Raw genomic sequence first — 15,499 nt, forward strand, 5'->3', positions numbered from 1 at the left:
CCACTCGCACCTACCTGCCTGCTGTATGTGTGCCAGAGAGAGTGCTTTCTCTTTTTTAAACTTTTTTTTAAAAATTATAAATAGCAATTTTTAATTATTTTTTTTTTAAAAGACCGAACCATCATCAGACCCACACAGTTTTCTGAAGCTACTGGAAATAACTTCTACCTGGGATTTACAGCGACATTTCCACCCGGCCCGGCCCCTGCGGACTCCAGCAGACACACTGCCTCACAGGTTTGCAGCTCTTTTTCCTTTTTTTTTTTTTTAAAAAAAATCACCTTTTCTCTTCATACCTGTGTGATCACTGTAACTCTGGTTTTAATTGAAAATATCCTCTGTCTGAATTCTCCCAGTTATGAAGACTCCTCGATACGTTTCGTGTGACCTTTGGGCAGACCATGGAACTTTATATTTTATTTTGTGGGGCCTTTAGTCGGGATCTTCTTAATGTGTGCTTGGAAGTGGTCATACCGGAACTGAGGCGTGCGAGAGAAACCAGATACGCTGCAACTTTTTTGCTTGATACCTGTTTGGCTCGGTATCTAAACTTTTAAAGTGTTTTGGGGCCTTTTTTATTTCCTGGGAACTTGAAACTATGAAGAGAAGCTCTGTGCTTTATTAATTATCCTTGAGAACTGCACCTGGAGTCAGACTCTGAACGTGGATTGCTGGGAGAAAAGTAAAGCTGATCTCCAAATGTGAATGAAGCTCTTCTGGCATGAGGGGGATGGAAGGGATCGACTCGACCTGGAAGAGAACGGTACAGAAGCAAACTTTCTTTTCACCATAAATTCAAGAAATCCCTCCTGCGTGATTTGTGAGGATACCGATAACTGCAGCTAACATTCAAGGTGAAGAGCTTGAGCTTATGGTGTGGGAAACGCTGGCAAGAAGGTGAGGTGACTCTCGAGGGGATTTGAGATGGATGTTTTGAAGCTGTGGATCTTCCTAACTCTTGGGCAGGCGACACGAGGACACCACGTCCACGGCGAGATCTCTCTGTGGGACTGACGCGTTCCTAATGCTCCCCGGTGTTCCTGTGTATCTGAACTGATTTCTCGCTTGCAACCTGTTTCACTGATCTTTCCGGATTTAGCTGCTGGAGGAGGAGGGGACTCATATTTTAGGATTTTTTTTTTTTCCAGTTTGTTTGTTTAAAATATGCCTTTGAGCTCCCAGCGGCCTTTGAGCACGTGGCACGGAGGAAGAGGAACGGTGATGGCGAGAACCGGCGCGGTTGCCCGGTGATCGGTGCTGGCGGTGACCGAGCCCCTCTCTCCTCTCTCTCCTGTCTCCCCGTCGCTGGGACCGCACGCTCGGAGACCTGAGGAGCTTTGCCGCCGGCCGGAGCCCGCCGCGGGGCGAGGACGCGTTCCCGAGCGGTATGTGTGGCCGGAGCCCGCTGCTGCAGCTGGTAGCATGAGTGCTGGCCCCCAGCTGCAGCTGGCTGTCCTCTGGCCTTGGCTGCTCATGGCGACCCTGCAGGCAGGGCTGGGCCGCACCGGGCTGGCGCTGGCAGCGGTGGGGGACTCAGAGCGGGCGGCGGCGCAGAAAGCCGTCATCAGGGTGATCCCCCTGAAAGTGGAGCCCATCGTGCTGGAAGGGGAGTTTGCCAACGTCGCTGAGGTGACTCCGGCCGAAGGAAAACTGCTCCAGGTAAGAGCAGCCGTGTTTTATCCGACTCCACCTGCCTTACCTGCCCGCTCCTCTTCCCCGTTTTCTCTCCTTGCTGCCTCAGCTCCTGGCGCGACGCGTTTGATTTTATTTCCCGACCGTGGATTTATAACCGAAGCAACGAGGCATTTTTTTTACACGAGCTGTCCACCTGCGCGTGTTGTTCCTTCGTGTACCTGCCCCCCGGCCCTGCGCGCTGTTTTGGGGCAGGAGGGAACGTGCAAGTGGTTGATTCTTCCCTCGGTCGTGATCTGTAGCTGTGTTTGTGTTAAAGCTGAATTTTGGACGTGGTCGGTCGATCCCATGAAGATTGTTGCGTATCTTAATTGATGTTGTAAAGCTGAGTGTGTCGAGTCACATGTTGGGACGCTAAACATCTGATGGGAAACGTGAGCTCGGGTTTGGGTTTTTTTTATGAAATCCATAAGGTTTTCTACCTGCTTCTGCTGATAGCTGGAGTTCTGTGACAGCTAAAATACATGCTCAGGCCTTGCCCACCAACATTGCTGGCCCTGAGAGTTGTTGTCTTGTGTGTCGCCTGGACCTGAGAGGTGAATTTTACCCATACCGTGGTTCCTGTGGTGTCACCACCGTGTATTTTTATAAGTGAAATTAATGCTGGTTTCTGACCTTTACGAGAGAGCACCTGAACATCTCGCCATGAGGTGCAGATGCTGCTGAGAGGCTGAGCTATTGGGTGAACAGACCCATCTCCTGCCTGTGCTCGGGTTTGACCTGGTGTGTGCTGTCTCGTTTCTGTTGGTAATTTACTCGGCCATCATGTGCTTTATTCTTGAGAACAAAAAATGACAAAACAGCCTGCATTAATATTAAATCTTAATTTTTGCATGCCTTTTTTCCAATCTTGGCTTTCCAAATGTGGTTGTGTTGTAATCTTAATTAAATGTGTAGCTTGGAAATTTAAATTCAAGTAATACATTTTGTGTAGTCTTATAAGAAAAGGAATATTGTTGAGCCAGCTTTAGAACACGGTCACCTGTCTGAAAACGAAAATGGGCAATCTGTGACATTTATAAAGCCAGTTTTTCCACGCCTTTTGAACTGCTCCGAATGAAAGCTGTGCTATAAAATTATATTACCAGGCTAAAAAAAAATATCTTAGACAAATGTACTCAAGGTCCTGTTCTGTTGGGAGGCAATGTCCAGGAAAGTCAATATTTATTCCTTACAAAAACTGCAGCGGTGTTGCAACCGAGCACAAAGTGTAGAGCGTGGACCTTTTCGAAATGAGAAGATGATAACCTCTGTTGTGTGATGGGTGGAGATTTTTAGCCAAACGCGGTGGTACGAAGTGGGGATTTTTGTGTCGCCCGCCGTCACGGCAGCACCAACGAGGCATTTGGAACTCCAAGCCGTAATAGTGTCAGATTTACAAGCGGGCTTCATCCTTTAAAAATCATCCTTAAAACGGGGAAACGCTAATCTAATCTGTTGCGTTTGCATACCCAGATGCTGACCCGCGCTGTGTATGTGTTCAGGCCTTGATCTGGCCGCTGCGCGAGCGTCCCTATTCCGTATCCCACCGAATCCAGCGCGGAAAATCCCGCGGGTCTGGTTTCAGGCGGCGATGTTGGGATTGGGGCGGGGGGTCAGGCTGTGCCTGCTGCAGCAGGATGTTTGCCTGGTGCCAGGCACCGCGCTCTGGGAAAGCTTAGCCAAGGGCACCCGTGACCTCTCGTGCGTGTCTTACGGCGTGGTGTCTAATTCTGCCGCTTCATATCGAAACTCGGAGTGTAAAATGCCATCTAAAATCGTTTGGGTTCTGATCCTGCAGTGGGTTCCTGCCTCTGGAAAGACAAAATGGGAAATGAAGCTGTAACTGTTAAGGTACAAAATAAGTCAGCTATTAATGGGAGGAGCTATTTTTAGTTCACATTTAGATAGTGAGATATTAAACACACCTGAATTAGGCTTTATTGGGACATCTCACTTTACCTGTGGTTGTCAGCATCCCACTCTTGCACAAACATTAGGTCACGTGCTTAACTTTGATGTCATTGGAACTCTTATTTAAATAAACTTAGGCCTGTTCACGCATACCTGCACAATCAGTTCTTTGTATGTAATTTAGGTACATGACATGATTATCTTTACAGTTAATGAGTTAAGAAGTCTAGTTTTTACGCCAGTTTTGGATAGGTCGTCTTGGTTACGTCAGACCCTGTAAGATGCAGTCGGCCCTCACGCCCGTCGCAGGAGAATACAAACTGCAGAGCTTGGCTTGGAAGAGTGGATGGCCCAGGCCTGTATCCAAAGCAATGCTCTCGTAGTGCAGGGGTATAATAAAGATTGCTTAAGGATAAGTGGTGCAGAGTTAGCCCTATATTCAAGTAAAGTTCTCTTTAACTTATAATTATCTTCATAGTGTTCTGGTCAATGTATTTTTAGAAATACATTCTTAATTTTATATAGAAAATCCTGCACGTGATGGAGCCTCAACGAATGTACTTCTACTAGAACGTTTTCTTGGTTTCATTCGTCCCTGCCATATTCTCTAGGATCATCTGCAGAAATGGACTTTGATCATAGTGTGTTACGTTCTTAGAAGCTAACTTGAAACATATCTTCTTTACCTATAATAAAATAACCCCAATGTCGAATTCCTCCTCAGACCCCTTGTGACCAGTTCTTCTGGGCAATCTCTGGATGTTCAGTTTTGCAGGTCCCTGAAGAGCAGTGGGTGAGCGCGTAGATGCCAGGCAGCTGCCCAGGACCTGCCTGCCCTCTGCCCTTTTCGGTTTAACCCGGGCAGCGTTACCTCTGGCACTCCGCAGGAAAATAAGGAACGTTGGAAAGAAAAAGAGAGCGCCACTGTAGAGGCTTGAGAGGAGGAGATTTAAGATTTTTCTAAATTGAATTACAGCAGAATTCACATGCAAATCTAATTGTGGAAGAAAAAAACTTTTTATTTAAGAAATAGTTCAGCACTTAAAGGTTTTTTTTGTAAAGTGTATATACAAGCACACGTAATGAAAACTGAGCATTAGTATCTTTTTATTTGAGTTTATATAACCCCCATCTTGTATGCAAGGGAAAGGATGGTACCGTTAGTACGTCTGGTGTGGCCGGGATCGTTACAGTCTCTAGTTCTGGGACTAGTACTTTGGAAATCATGTTAAAAGTTTGGGAAAAGTCCCAAAGAATGATATTTTAAAAGAGGTAGATAAACTCAAACTACTGTATTTACTATAGAGAAGGCAAAGCAATCATCAGTCACCAACCATCAATCACCTTACACGCCTACATGTAGAAAAAACATGTAAATATGTAGAAGAGTGGAACAGCCTTCTTATTTAGCAGGCAAAAGTATATAATCAGTTTTCCCAACATGCATTATTTTATTGCAAGTCTCACAATACTTTGTTTCATTTCCGTATAATCTTAGCAGTTACATAGTTAGGTGATTGTAGGAGAAAGTCAACTTTCATTTACCCACTGAGCACATTGATTTAACTTATGACTGCAAGAAAAAACCTTGAGAACACAGAACAAGCTCCCTAAAGGCTCTGAACCCCCAAAGCAAGGATTATCCTCTTTCCTCTCCCCCCAAAGAAACAAATTATTTTAAAACCATTGTTTTTAAAGTCAATCTTCTATGTAGGGTGGAATGAGTGAGAATTAGAGGAGGATCCTGAATCATCATTTTTTAGGTGTTGTGTACAATTCAGAAGTGGAAAATCAAACGTAGATATATTCAGAAAAGAAGCGTGGTGCATGTTCATAACAGCAATGATAATTAACCCTTGAAATTGCTCCAATGAACCCAACATGATCATCCTGGAAATGAAGAGTGTTTCCAATGTTGCAATGCATAGTGCTATGGGAGAATTACAATCACCTACTTAACTGCTTAGAGAGGGTTATGCTCCCCACCCATAAGAAAGTAAATATATTAGTAGTCTTATATACTACTAGCTCCTGGATCAACAAAAGGATGTTGAGTGCATAATGTTGACAGAGATCAAAGAAGTGGGAAAGTCTAACCAAATGATAATGGGGACTTAAATTACCTGTGAATAAACTGGTCAGATAGCACAATAAGAGTAAGTTCAAAGAAGCAATTTCTGCCTCTTGGAACAGCTAGTACTAGAGTACACAGAAAGATATTCTTGACTTAGCGTTAAGTAATGTGCAAGAACTGCCTCAAAAGCTGGCAGTAATTGAGCCACTTGTATTGACGGCAGCATCACAAAATTCGTGGCTTAAGTACCAAAAAAGTGGAACTCTGACACTAACCTTCAGAACGGGAAATTGCACTAAAGTGAACCAGTGAAACGAATGGCTCTTACAGCTTAAAAAAAAACCCCTTTAGATGTGACATAGATACTATTCAGGAAAGTAAAAGCAGTCTTGGGAAACATACAAAGCGTTGAATCAAGGAGGCGATAGTCACCCAGTGCAAACACATGGGTAGTGTTTAAGAAACCACTTGGGCCAAACAGAGCTTTTAAAAATTGGACATATAATATTAGTATAGGATTGGCATAGTATGTAGTATAACTTGCAGTGTAGATTAGTAAGGATTTAAGTGTATCTGAAAGGCGAGCCATTAAAATCCAGAGTCAGCTAGAGTTAGCTGCTAGAAAAAGCTGATCTTAGAGGCTGTTTCTGATCGTCCATGCCTCTCTTGAGCAAATGCAGAGGCTGAGTTGGAGCTTGGCATGGTGTGTCTTCTCCTTTCCTGATCCAGCAAACCTGTGGTGGGAAACTCTTCTCTGTTTAAGAATGAGTTTGAAGGACTTTAAACCTAAATCTTCCAGCTCCCCAGTGCACTGTCTGGTGCTGGTCATTGTCCCAGTAGAATTATTTATGACACATGTAGGCGTAGACTCATCCTGAATTGAAGATTTTCAGTACTAAAAAGGTCACGGCTCTGGAGGCCCAAGTAATTACATGGGGCAGGCATAAATAGGAAGAACAAACCCAACTGCAGCAGAGCAAAGATACCTGGTCAGAAGGCTAAATCAACAGGGCTGGAGTGAGTGACAGTCAACAGAGGACTTCTGGCCACGCACACCCCTCCTGGAACGTATCCAGGGAGCAAGAGGACATTTCCCAAAGATAAGCTGGCAGAGGGGTGAGATTACAGGAGAAGGGAAATGGGCCTCAGTCGTTCCTGTTGGCTGTAGCCAGGCTGGATTTGTGGGTGAAATGGGTCTGCACCATTAGAGAAATTACTTTTTGTTCTGTGCCTCCATAAAACAAAAGGTTTGGCAGGCATTTCGTACCGATTAGGGAAGGCTATTCTGAATTGCCTGTGAATTCATGATTTTTAAATTAAAACTTTCAGAATTGTCAAAGTAATACAAATGTCACAAACTTTGTGTGATCAAAGAGAACTCTATTGTATTAGACTGTATTTTGGACAAAAATTGACATGCTTTCGTATGTGTTATACCTCTGTGTTTTTGCACGCATAGAACACTCAAACATGCCTAAAAGCTTTCTGTGGACTTTCCCAAAAAGTCTTCCTTAGTCTGAAAACAAGTAAGACTTAACCTAAAAGGAAAAAAAATAACAAATAAGTGCAATGGAAAACGTGCAGTGTAGTTTGATCTTCAGATCTGTCTATCTTCAGTATCATAAAAATCTGTGTTGCAGGGATTGCCAAGAGTCAAATATATGAAATTTTGGTTTATAAACAAAGCAGAGTTGTAAGCCGAACGTCACTACAGGGTTATATATCACACTCGAGCAATTCACATTCATATTTTATCACCCTTTTGGGCTTCCCTCCATTCTAGGTCTTGAGATTAGCTATAGACAGGAGGACAGGGTATAAAGTAGGCGTAAGTGGCGAGGTTGTGGTCATCTCTTCTGTCTTTGAGTTGTGTGATTTTTTTTTTTTTTCCAATATCTATTTATTTTTCCCGTATTTCACCGTCTGTAAGGAACAGGAAGCGTTGTGCTGCCTTTCATTTGCCCATAACACTTTCAGTCTGCATTAAGGAATTGTAATCACATCTCATGCTTCAGAGCTTCGGGCTTGCTGCCAGCACGGGTCAGGCGCGAGTTGGCCAAGAGTCGTCTTGGGACCTTTTCTCCTTTTTTTTTTTTTTTTAAGAGCATCAGGGATTGGCCTTACCTCAAAACAAGGCGCTAAAACATACGGGTCAGTGTTCAAAGGTAGCAGAGAGAATGTTGTTTCACAAGTGCTTAGGTTGTGTGCGTTACTCCCATGCACAAGATGGAACAGATCGCCAGATTTAAGTGGAAGGCTCTCTTCCCCCCTGCAGCCACCCCGTTCAAATTATCAGAAATTTTGGGTGTGTATCCTCTTCCTCTGCAGCTTGAGACATGAATCATCTGCCTAGATCAAGGGATGTATTCTCACCTCGTCACTTCCCTAACCCTAAAGGGGCTAGTTAAGGGCATGAGTGGCCCTTTGATCTCTCTTTTGTTCTCCATCTCAGTAATTTGGTCTCCAGTGATCAGATGGGTTAATCTAATACGTATTACTGTGCTCGCTATCAGCATAGTGGCAGAAATGTCATGGTTTGTCATAGACAGAAATCAGGTAGCTGAATTAATTCCTCTGGCCATAAACTCTGTGAAACAAATTACAGGTTTTTTACCAAGTTCAGTTATGACACGTTAAGTTTGAACGTAAGTAAAGCAGTTTGAGGATTAAATTTGCTATTGTGTTGACAAAACATGCGTGAATTCCACTTCCAAATTACATGAAAGGATAGAATTTAGACTTCCTACTTCTAAAGCACTTCAGCAACTGTTGTGCCATGGTGTCTATGTTCAGTTGGGTGGATTTGCTCGTCTGCCAGTGCATCGCTGTAGAAGGGACACATACACTGCAGAAACTCAGAGAGAAAAACGTTGGGATCAAATTGGATCCAGATATGAAAAATGAATAGCACTCTAGTCCTATTACGGACATGAAGCGGTTTTCCTTACAAAGGTCAAAAAGCCCAATAATAGAGCAGAGCAGGTGGGTGAAGACACTGAAGGATGCACTTAGGGCAGCTGAACTCATAGCAGAAAAAGGAATGCAATTCTTCTTGTGCTTTCCTCTGTCTCAGGCTGAAATGTCTGTAGATGAGATGGTGATGTAGACAGACAAAATTAACATTATCAGTCACCGGGATCAGATGGTATTCACCCAAGAGTTGTGGAGGATCAAATCATTGAACTATTAATTGTCTATGAACTCTTGTTATAAAACACTGGAAGGTGGCTGATGTGGTACCAGTTTTTCTCTGGGCTCCAAGTCATCCACAAAAGCCCAGACCAGTATGTTGTAAAATCTGCATGGAGTAAGTTGGTAGAAACTGTAATGCAGAGTGTAATAAGTGGATGGGAAGGAGTCAACAGATGTATCAGTTGGGTAGGTCCAGCTGAATTTCCAAAATGCCCAAGTCCATCAGCAAAGGCTTTTAGGGAAACTAAGACATGGAATAAGCAGGCGGCTCCTGGATAAATAATTATTGGAAGAAAAGAAGCAGAGGGTAGGAATAACTGTCAGATTTTCATAGTGGAAGAAGCTGATGACTGTAGTTCTGCAGGCATGTGTGCTGGCAGCCATGCTGTCCCATATGTTTAATAAGCACGTGGATACTGAGTGCTCGGTGATGTTTTAGAGCTTTCCAATACATTAACTAATTTGAAGTAATGAAGACAAGGATCAGCTATGAAGCATTGCAGAAGAACCTCATGAGACTAAATAGTGTAAGGAGATGCATGTGGAAAATCAGTCATTTCTTTACATTAAGGCGCTGGGCTCTGATTTGTCCCGTACCACTTGGAAACTTGTATCTTGTGAATATAATAGATTGATCCATGCAAGTATCAGCTTAGCACTTGGTCCTGTGGCAACACTAGATGTGTCTCTTGTGACTCCTGACTTGGTACATCCAGTGTGCCTTTAGAAGTCTAGACTTCTTAAAGAGGTAGATGACTTTATGGAAGACTTTCTTCAAGGGTGTAGACTAGTAGGATGCACCATGTCTTGAACTCATGTTCTTTAGGAATCCTATCTTTGGTACTGGCAGAAGGACCCCAATATTGGGTGCATTCATCAAGAATATCATTCCTCTCCAACAATATTAGCCAATGCTGAATTCTAGAAGCCGTGACAAAACTATCAGCGGTTCTGTATACCGTAACCTTTGAGTGTACCTTGTAACATGCTGCTCCTGTGCACCACATCTCAGGATAGAACCAAGAGATCTTAATCCTTCCACCTGTTTCTGCCATTGCTGTCCCCTTTCTTCCCCCATTTTGGACACAGACTAGGAGCCCAGCAGGGGCCAATGCCACAGCACCCAGTCACTGCTAGGGAGCAGGAATCAGATGTATACTGTTCAATTTTCCAGCTTCCTGACCTTTTCAAGGACCTCTGTCACAAAATACCATTGTGGCAGGAGACTGCTTGCTAGCACTGGATGTATTCATCCTCCTCACATTCCCAATGTGTTGTGTATATTGTAGACAACAGAGCCTGCTCTTTGATACCTGCCAGTGTGTTTGGGTGGAGTACATGCTCTTGGGAGTCAGCTTCTATTTATAATAACCCTATCTCAATGTCAGATATTCCTGTGGTTGAAATAAGAGCCTTTCTACATATTAGAGAGTATATTTTTTTTTCCAGGTCTATTGGCATATATACATCTCTCCTTGCCTAGGGGGTGAATCACGGTAACCTGAGAACATCAGGTATTTGGTCACCAAGAACTGGTGGGCTTGGCAGTGTTAGGTTTACAGTTGGACTCGATGATCTTAAAGGTCTTTTCCGACCTAAATGATTCTAAGACCAGTTGATGTGTTAAGTCAAAAGTAGTTGCAAACCCTTGCCAACCATAGCATTTGCATCTTAAGGTCTTCGTGTTCAGGTAATGTCAAACAAGATAATCTGAGGTCCTGTCCTTTCTGTTGGAAGCCATGGAGCCAGGGAATCCAATGTGCCTGGTGGGAACCCAGCATCGGGAATGCTGAATATATCAGTGGTAGAAAGCTGTTTTAGCTGACGGGCTACAAATGAGAAATGTGGGATAACGTCTGAAGGGACAGTTTGCAGAAGCTGGAGGTTTTGCAAAAGTGACTTCTTTTCCTCAGGTGCCAACAAGTACTGGCTCCATTGCCTACAGGCCAGCCTGTTTCTTGGATTCCTGGTAAACATTCTTGATTCTGTAGTCTGCAGGATTAACTGATACCTGTCTAATCCTTCTTCCCCTGAAAGCCTACTGCAAGATAAGGCAAGATGCCTTAGTGGCGATCCTGCAGACTTCAGTCTGACTGGGACAGGCTGAGAAAACTCTAAAGCCAGAGCTGCCAGAGAAGCTTGCCCATCCTCCTAGACTGACTCACACAGAAGTCAAGACATTTGCTCCAGTCCCTCCTCTGAACTCCTAGCTTTAGATTTTGATGCTAGATAATGGTTGTTATTAGAAGAAGCCTCTCTTATCTTAGACCTCTCATCCCTACATAGAATTGTGTTTCAGTGATTCTGGATTGTTCACTGGGACTAATGAGCAGTAATGTATAGATTACATCAGTGCAGATACCTGAGCAACTACTTCTGTCCACCTGAGGGATTTACAATTTTCTTTGACCCCATGGTCCTAAAATTGTGTATGAAGCTTTGGTAAGAGAGTGTTGACCTCTATCCCAGCATGGGATCTTAAGCAGGGTCTCACCATCCAGACAGCGCAATAACACAAGCCTGTGGCAGCTTGTTTATTATTCTAACCATGTTCTTAAATGTGACTTTCCTGGCAGCAAGAAGTTCTGCCAGAGGGCAAGAAAGACCCACTGCTAAATGTCTAACATCCAGTGTCTTTATTCCCCCTTCTCAGATAAGGTTTCGCATATGCTTTCCTGAGGTCATATCTAACTTTCACTGGAGCCAGAAAATAGCCCTTCTTTCCCCCCCAGCAAACCCCAGACCTTCATGGACAAAGTGGTATGTCTCCTCAGACACTTGATGTCAAGCAGACCATCTCCTTCCTGTCTGCACAGAACCAAACCCATCAGGTGGCCTCTGTTCATTTGTATCGTGAACTGGCAGATAAAGAGGTGCAGCGATACTGGTAATTGCATAACATATTGTATCAGGAGATGTTATGATACAGCCTAAGCGTTCATGCCTCCGGCCATCAGTAAATTCCATCAAAGGTCAGGTTGTACAATAGCCTCTCCAGAGGTTGTGTCCATTCTTGGCATCTGAAGAGCTGGCATGTGGGGTTCCACTAAACTATACCATTGCAGATGCTTCCAGGAATGATGCCAAATTAGGCAGGTTGTGGTTTGCAGACTACTCTCAAATGCTTGAGACACCCCTTCCCACTTACTTGTGGGGAGAGACAGAGTGGGAATTACTGCTTGGAGTTACCTTCTGAATATGTATGTGGGTTGTCATTTGAAGAAGAAAAGAAGAGAACGTGAGAGTAACTGGGCTGTTTTGAGATATATAGTACCAATCCACATTAAGTGCTCTCTCTACTTCCACTGAAGTCTTGTGGTTGGGATGAGTTGCAGACCCACGCTGAAGAGTGTATCCACATTTGCCATGATGAATACATACATATTGACAACGTGCATCTCAAAGAAGACTGCTTAATGATGGCAAACTTTTTTTCTTCTTCCACAGCAGTAATCTGACCCTTCTGCCATGATTTATGAAGTGAGTAGAAAAAAAAAAAAAGGTGAAATTAAACTGGTGGTATTTATGGGTGGACATACTGCTTTGAGTAAACAAGATGAATGCTGGTATTGAGAAGCCTGATGTTTCCATGAAGGCAAACTTCCTTATGTTTATTTAATTCTGTTGACCATTTTAAGAACTTTGAGAGATTTTTAATAGCGTATAAACTCTGCTTAAGCATCTGTATGAGCATGGATTTATGTAGATGGACTGAAGAACTGTAGATGTTTTGTGAATATTCCTGTGCTTCTCTAAAGTTTATGTAGGACTTGAAAAGTCCTGTTAGAACCCAGGTGAAAGCTGCTAACTGACACTTAAGATCTTTTGGGATTTTTTGAGCATGTTTATGTTAGCATAGATTTGAAGGATATTTAGGAAGATTTTATGTTGAATTGTAAGTTGTCCATGTCCTGGTGGAGAGATAATGTTGTCTGGAGAGGTTAGCGACAGTCTGGCTGTCTCTTGGCCATACAAACCAGTCACAGATTGTGTGTATGTTAAGGATTTCCTTCGATCCAGTATGGCGATTCCTGTGATCTTCAGTCTCCTCAGTCTAAATTGTACTCGGAGGATCACATTTGATCTTTTGACCACGATATCACACTGGCAGCTTATGTTCATTTGTTATTTCGTCATCATACTGTCCTTTGATCGACCTTTGGTTGTTGGAGTCGGTGCTTTCAAGGCTACAAGTCCCTCATCCTTTGAGTATTTTGAGTATTTTCTGAGCTCTTCGTTCTTGTATTGTATCCATGTCTGTGACTATATCTGGACATACTAAAATGTCCGTTGTTCCCATGTGGCCAAAACATCAGAGCTGATCGCAAACCTTGGTTTTGACATTGTTTATGATGGTGCAGGACTTTGTGTTATCTACAGCAAGATTGCCAGAAAGAAGTAATCAAAGTTTCTCCATTGGATTGATTTTTCCAGTTAAAGAGGTAGTTCTTAAATTATGTTATTTCAGTTCCATTTAAATGATTAAACTTAAGTGATTAGAGCAGGGTGAAGAAAACAGAACGATGTGTGTGCCTATTGAATGCCATTCTGATTTATTTTTCAGCTAATGTGTCACTTGTGGATACTTCAGTGTGTAGAGTCTTGTCCATATAAATATTTGAAGTCTGGCTGTTATGCATACCTGAATTGTTCGTTAAGAAAGTGCCAAATTTCCTTTTCTCTCTTCAGTTGAGGAGTGAAACATACTGGTGTAAAGAACTATCTGAAATATCGTGTTGATCAAATGTTTTTGTAAAAGTTGTTATTTTTGTTATGCTTTTGTCATGCAAAGCCCAGCTGAGCGATGTGTTCACGCAGCTTTGAAGGAATCTGTGTCATTTTGTCTGTAACTGCTGCAACGATGAAGACTTGCAATAGAGAAATCATACAGTTTTTAAAACAAAAATGTCATCTACTAGGAAAAAAAAACAGCTTGCTTGAATTGGTCAAGTCCAGTGCTGATTTCTGCCCAGAAGACATCCATGAGCACTGGCGGAGGGGGGGAGAGTTTTGAGTTTCAAAGTAATTTCTCATTCATCTTTAAATTTTGATATTCAGTTGTGTTTTGCCAGAGCTCAGAGTAAATTCAGGAATTCAACTATCTTTCAGATATATTTACAGGGAAAATATATATGTCATTTCCACTCGGGCTGCACCTGTAAGCTGATCTCCTTGAGCTTCTCTTAGTTTCACTGTTTTGTTTTGCTTTGTTTTCCACCACGTTTTGACAAGATAAGCATCTCGCAGTGTATTTCCCCTTCATTTCAGTAATTGCCTTCTCTAGTGACCGATTTCCTGTGCTCTTCTGTTCATGAATTACAAGATCTCAGTGTACAGCCCACATACACCAGTGCATAGAGCCCTCACTTAATCGTATTATCATCTCAGGTAATTCATTAAAAGCTCCTCAGAGCATCAAATGGGAAAAAAAAAAGCACTAATTTCTCTGAACTCTCTCCCCGAAGACACAACCTGTGTAAACAGAGATGCTTACCAGATGCCTGGAAATTTGACATCATCAAAAAAGTGAGGTGGGAATTGGGTTTCTTTCAGGTTTTCAAAGTTCTTTCACTGAAAACATTTAGCCCCCTGAAAATTCAATCCAGATGTTATAAAGTCAGTGTTTGCCACTGTTCTGTCTTACTGCAGAGCAACATAGAAAAAGAAATAGGTTTGAGTATATGTAAGATTCAAACCATAAAGGAATTTATGACTAAAAGGCAATAATTGAAGTTCTACGTTAAATAAACTAGGAAACAATTTTGTCGCTGGAAGCCAGATGTGATACGCTTTCTTAAAATGAGCTAAGCGAGTGTTCAGCTCTATTCTGCATCCTCAGAGCTCACTGTAGCGATCTTGCCTGATAAAAAAATACCTAGATAACCGCGATGCAATCTCATTGAGAAGCGAGGAGATGACTACCTCGTAGTGACATAATGCAATGTACTTTTACCCGTTATCGACTTGGAAGTTCAGGATCAAATCAGAAACCAAGGTTGTAAATTCGGATAACTGAACAAAAGTCAAGTTGATAATGTCTTTCCTCTTTCTTCTTATTGCCTGGTAATACTGTTTCAGTCTGACTTGGACAGTGTTCGGTCGATGTTTATATAGGCATAATACTGTCTGGAGCCAAGCAAATACAGATTATTGTATTGCATCTTCACTCTTCCGAGGTGTCCAGCGACCTGGCAAATATGCTGAAAAGGGAGGTTAACAAGAGGGAGCTAAACCAGGCTGAGGACAGCAGGAGAGCGATTGCGCTGCACCTCTTGTAGGGCCTCCCACAGAGATACCGATGATAACCCCAGCCTTGCTAAACTGCGTGATTGGTTTAATTATTTGACATCAAAGCCTGGAGCCAGATATAAAGGAAGTATGAAAGCCTGAGTCAAGAGATTAATTCTGTGTAGGTTCTTCTACGTTGTTTATTAGCGTAGTAGATAGTGTTGAACCTCTTCCATCAGCACACTGAGCAGCACGAGTATCTACGTTCATAAATTGCTTGTTTTGTCATCGTCTCCTCAGGGTCAGGATTTTTGTGTAGAAGAGGGACTTGCTTTGCTGGTTTCAAAAGAATAGTTTTCTTACATTTATTGGAGAACATGAAGTCAAAGGTGTCTTTACCTAGAAGTGAAAAATAAGATC

At 42.7% G+C, this 15,499-nt stretch overlaps 1 protein-coding gene across 1 annotated transcript in view; it reads left to right on the plus strand.

The window, feature by feature from the left end:
* Nucleotides 1-1,422: 1,422 nt before the first annotated feature.
* RNF43 (ring finger protein 43) overlaps nucleotides 1,423-15,499 on the plus strand; it is a 50,324-nt gene continuing 36,247 nt past the window's right edge. The window contains exon 1 of the mRNA XM_068415594.1: nucleotides 1,423-1,659. Coding sequence (XP_068271695.1) covers nucleotides 1,423-1,659 — 237 coding nt within the window. The remainder of the gene's footprint in view (nucleotides 1,660-15,499) is intronic.

The sequence above is a fragment of the Nyctibius grandis genome, chromosome 18 (assembly GCF_013368605.1).
Source record: "Nyctibius grandis isolate bNycGra1 chromosome 18, bNycGra1.pri, whole genome shotgun sequence".
In the NCBI taxonomy this organism is placed as follows: Eukaryota; Metazoa; Chordata; class Aves; order Nyctibiiformes; family Nyctibiidae; genus Nyctibius; species Nyctibius grandis.